We start from the raw sequence: 4,890 nt of genomic DNA on the forward strand, positions 1-4,890 counted from the left end.
GTTAAACCATGGAAGAGAAGCAATATTCAGGTGTAAAGCAAAAAAAGGCAAGGGGATCATACGACTTACAAAAAACACGAGAGAGGTAGAATTTTTATATCTCCAAGTTTAGTTTTGCTACATTTTCAAGACTACACTTAAATGGGTGGCCAGGTCCTAAGAAGAGATTGTTCTGCTAAGGAGCCTCCACAAGGCCCTTTTGATGTCTTTGTTCCTCAGGCTGTAGATGAAGGGGTTCAGCATGGGAGTGACCACAGAGTACATCACCGAGGCCGCTACATTCTTCCTGGGAGATTGTGAAACAGCTGAGCTGAGATACTCACCTAGGGCTGTTCCATAAAATAAGCAAACAACTGCCAGGTGAGAACCACAGGTGGAGAAGGCTTTATACCTCCCACCTGATGAGGGGGCACTCAGAATGGAGACAAGAATTTTATAGTAAGAGAAAAAGATTCCTGAGGTAGGGAGAAAACCAGACATGGCACCAATAATATACCTGACTATACTATTTGTGAGTATGTCAGAACAGGCAAGGTTGAGGAGTTGAGAAGGGTCACAGAAGAAACTAGAAATTTCTACATTCTCGATGCAGGGAAGTTGTAGCACAATCACATTGTGCACCTGGGAGTCCAAAAGGCTAACCATAAAAGACACCAAAACTAAGCAGGAACAGGTGCGTGGGTTCATGATGACCATGTAATGCAGTGGGTGACAGATGGCCACAAACCTGTCATAGGCCATCACAGTAAGAAGAGTACAATCCATATACCCAAAAAGGATAAAAGTAGACATCTGTGTCAGGCAGCCCGTATAGGAGATGACTCTGCTGTGACTTTGGATATTCACAATCATCTTAGGGATGGTGGTGGAGACGAAACTGATGTCAGCCAAGGACAGGTTGGAGAGGAAGAAGTACATGGGAGTGTGGAGGTGAGGATCAGAGGTGACAGCCAGGATGATGAACAGGTTCCCCAGGATGGTGACCAGGTACATAGACAGGAACAGGATGCAGAGCAGAAGCTGCAGTTCTGGATCATCTGAGAGTCCCAGGAGGAAAAATTCTGAGACACTTGTTAGATTTCTGATTCTATGTAGGTTGGATATCTTTGGAAAAAGAAAAGAGGACTGGAAAAATAGGAAATACACAAATGGTCATGCAGCACTGTGTCCATATTTTGGATTCAACTAACTTATTTATAAGATTATATATCCCTGTTCCTTCAACAATATTTCTCACTGTGAAAAATTATATTTGCTTAGAATTTTTCCTCCTTGATTTCTGTGTTATACATGTCTGTCTATAAACTCTTAGATTATAAAACTTCACAGAAAAGTGAAAGGGAACAAGAACATTAGAGGTAATACATCCATGATCTCAGTTAAATACAGCCTACTTCTTTAGAAATAACCAGATCTGTTCTCAAGAGACACATGTACCACAATGTTCATCGCAGCACTGTTTATGATAGCCAGGACATGGAAGCAACCTAGAATCCCATCAGCAGATGAATGGATAAGGAAGCTGTGGTACATATACACTATGGAATATTGCTCAGCCATTAAAAAGAATACATTTGAATCAGTTCTCATGAGATGGATGAAACTGGAGCCCATTATACAGAGTGAAGTAAGCCAGAAAGATAAACACCAGAACAGTATACTAATGCATATACATGGAATTTAGAAAGATGGTAACAATAACCTTATATGCAAAATAGAAAAAGAGACACAGATGTACAGAACAGACTTTAGGACTATATGGTAGAAGGCGAGGGTGGGATGATCTGAGAGAACAGCATTGAAACATGTATATTATCGAGTGTGAAAGAGATCGCCAGTCCAGGTTGGATGCATGAGACATGTGCTTGGGGCTGGTGCACTGGGATGGCTCAGAGGGATGGGATGGGGAAGGAGTGGGGAGGGGGGATCGGGATGGGGAACACATGTAAATCCATGGCTGATTCATGTCAATGTATGGCAAAAACCACTACAATATTGTAAAGTAATTAACCTCCAACTAATAAAAATAAATGGGAAAAAAAGAAATAATACAGAAAGAGAAATTCCCTTCCATTTAAGAAAAATTATACTTCAAAGAAATGAAATATTTGTATAAATCTTATTTTATTTAAATTCAATTCTAGATATTTCCTTTATTTGGAATATTTTTTAAATCTCTATGATATGAAGGACTTGGTCATCTGGATTCTAAATTAACAATGAATTTTCACAGTCAGAAAACATTTTTAGGTGATATTCAGAGTTTTATTGGCTTCTCTGTCTTCCCTCCTTCATGAAATAAGTGATTACTCAATTATCAGGGTTCTGTTTTAAAAATCACTTAGTATATACTTCATTTGACTTTGGTGGACTGAAAACTTTGATCTGCATGGTTTAATTAAGTGCACATGATCATAGAGCATCAGTGACTATAATTATAGCATTTGTGTACAGAGCATTGTCAATGACTAAATAATAATGAAATTTTAGAAATGCTCTTGAAATTTTATTTTTATCTTGTACAGTGTTATTTGTTTCCATACCATCTCAGTTAGATGTCTAATGTGTGAGACCACTTTAGATTTTTTGGACTCTATTCTGTGTTGGTGAAATAATACTACCTTATTGTTTTGCTTTTTTGTTTTCAGTTTATTGAAGTGATTGACAAAATTGCATATATTTGTGTTGTGCCACATGAAGGTTTTGAAAAGATGTTTTGAAAAATGAAAATCATCATTAAAATGATGATTTAATAGAATACAAATCATGAATAACTACCACAATCAAATTAATTAATGTCTATGTCACCTTACATAGCTTCTATTTGTGCTCACACGCCTATGTGGTAAGTTAAACAGACCTCTTATAGCAGATTTCAAGAACGCAATACAAAATTATTAGCTATAGTCATCAGACTGCATTTTAGAGCCCCAGAATGTATTCATTTTATAACAAAGATAAAACAAAAGTTTATATCCTTTGACCAACATTTCCCCACCTTCTCCACTACCAGTTCTCACAACTACAGCTCTTTTTTTTAAACTTCATATTTTATATTGGAGTATAGCCAGTTAACAATGTTGTGATAGTTTCAGGTGAACAGCAAAGGAACTCAGCCATACATACAAATGTATCCATTCTGCCTCAAAATCCCCTTCCCTCCACACTGCCACGTAACATTGATCAGAGTTCGCTGTGCTATACAGTAAGTCCTTGTTGGTTGTACATGTGTACCTCTGGCCAAATCATGTTGATGCATGGCAAAAACCATCACAATATTTTAATTATCTTCCAGTAAAATAAATAAATCAGTTAAAAATATAAATGTAACAAAGAACAAAAAAAGCATATAGCAGAGTGTACATGTTGATTCCCTCCCTAACTTTATCTCCCCTCATGGCTGAGTATTATCCCATTCTTTATATACACACCACATTTTCTTTACCTGTTCATCTGTCAACAGACATGTATTCATATTTTCACTATTTCAAATAATATTGCAATGACAAGTGAACGCATTAAAAAGATTTAAATAGAATAATCCCAACACATCTGACAGTTTCCTTATCTATGAAATTATGATAGTAATTGAACCTACAGAATAGAATCATTCAAGAAAGCTTTTAAAAATCATTTATATAGATTTGACCAACGATTCTCACTTCCATTTCATCCATTACTTATGTGTGCTCATTTAAAAATGCTTAGTTACCCCAACTTCAGCCCAGAACCAATTTCAGGATCTCTACTGGTGAGTGTCTTGGTCTCCCTTCTGTAAACCAGGACTTGATCAACACTGCCTTAGAATGAATATTGCCCAACACTTAGAAAAATCTCCATGAATATTATTGATTAATACTGTCATGAATACCCCATCTATTATTTTTTTTTGTTTATTTTTATTAGTTGGAGACTAATTACTTTACAATATTGTAGTGGGTTTTGCCATACATTGACATGAATCAGCCATGGATTTACATGTGTCCCCCATCCCGATCCCCCCTCCCACCTCCCTCTCCACCCGATCCCTCTGGGTCTTCCCAGTGCACCAGCCCTGAGCACTTGTCTCATGCATCCAACCTGGGCTGGTGATCTGTTTCACCCTTGATAGTATACTTGTTTCAATGCTGTTCTCTCTGAACATCCCACCCTCGCCTTCTCCCACACAGTCTAAAAGTCTGTTCTGTACATCTGTCTCTTTTTCTGTTTTGCATATAGGGTTATCGTTACCATCTTTATAAATTCCGTATATATGCATTAGTATACTGTATTGGTCTTTATCTTTCTGGATTACTTCACTCTGTATAATGGGCTCCAGTTTCATCCATCTCATGAGAACTGATTCAAATGTATTCTTTTTAATGGCTGAGCAATATTCCATAGTGTATATGTACCACAGCTTCCTTATTTATTTGTCTGCTGATGGGCATCTAGGTTGCTTCCATGTCCTGGCTATTATAAACAGTGCTGCGATGAACATTGGGGTGCACATGTCTCTTTCAGATCTGGTTTCCTCAGTGTGTATGCCCAGCAGTGGGATTGCTGGGTCATATGGCAGTTCTATTTTCAGTTTTTAAGGAATCTCCACACTGTTCATAGCGGCTGTATTGGTTGGCATTTCCACCAACAGTGTAAGAGGATTCTCTTTTCTCCACACCCTCTCCAGCATTTATTGCTTGTAGACTTTTGGATAGCAGCCACTCTAACTGGCATGTAATGGTACCTCATTGAGGTTTTGATTTGCATTTCTCTGATAATGAGTGATGTTGAGCATCTTTTCATGTGTTTGTTAGCCATCTGTATGTCTTCTTTGGAGAAATGTCTGTTTAGATCTTTGGCCCATTTTTTGATTGGGTCGTTTATTTTTCTGGAATTGAGCTGCAGGTGTTG

At 37.7% G+C, this 4,890-nt stretch overlaps 1 protein-coding gene across 1 annotated transcript; it reads right to left on the reverse strand.

Moving 5' to 3' along the window:
• Positions 1–156: 156 nt before the first annotated feature.
• LOC122700398 (olfactory receptor 18-like) lies at positions 157–1,136 on the reverse strand. Its single transcript, XM_043913273.1, has one exon. It carries the CDS (start codon positions 991–993, stop codon positions 157–159), a length of 837 nt encoding a protein of 278 aa, XP_043769208.1. The 5' UTR covers positions 994–1,136.
• Positions 1,137–4,890: the final 3,754 nt, after the last annotated feature.

This window comes from Cervus elaphus, chromosome 9 (genome assembly GCF_910594005.1).
Source record: "Cervus elaphus chromosome 9, mCerEla1.1, whole genome shotgun sequence".
NCBI classification, from domain to species: domain Eukaryota; kingdom Metazoa; phylum Chordata; class Mammalia; order Artiodactyla; family Cervidae; genus Cervus; species Cervus elaphus.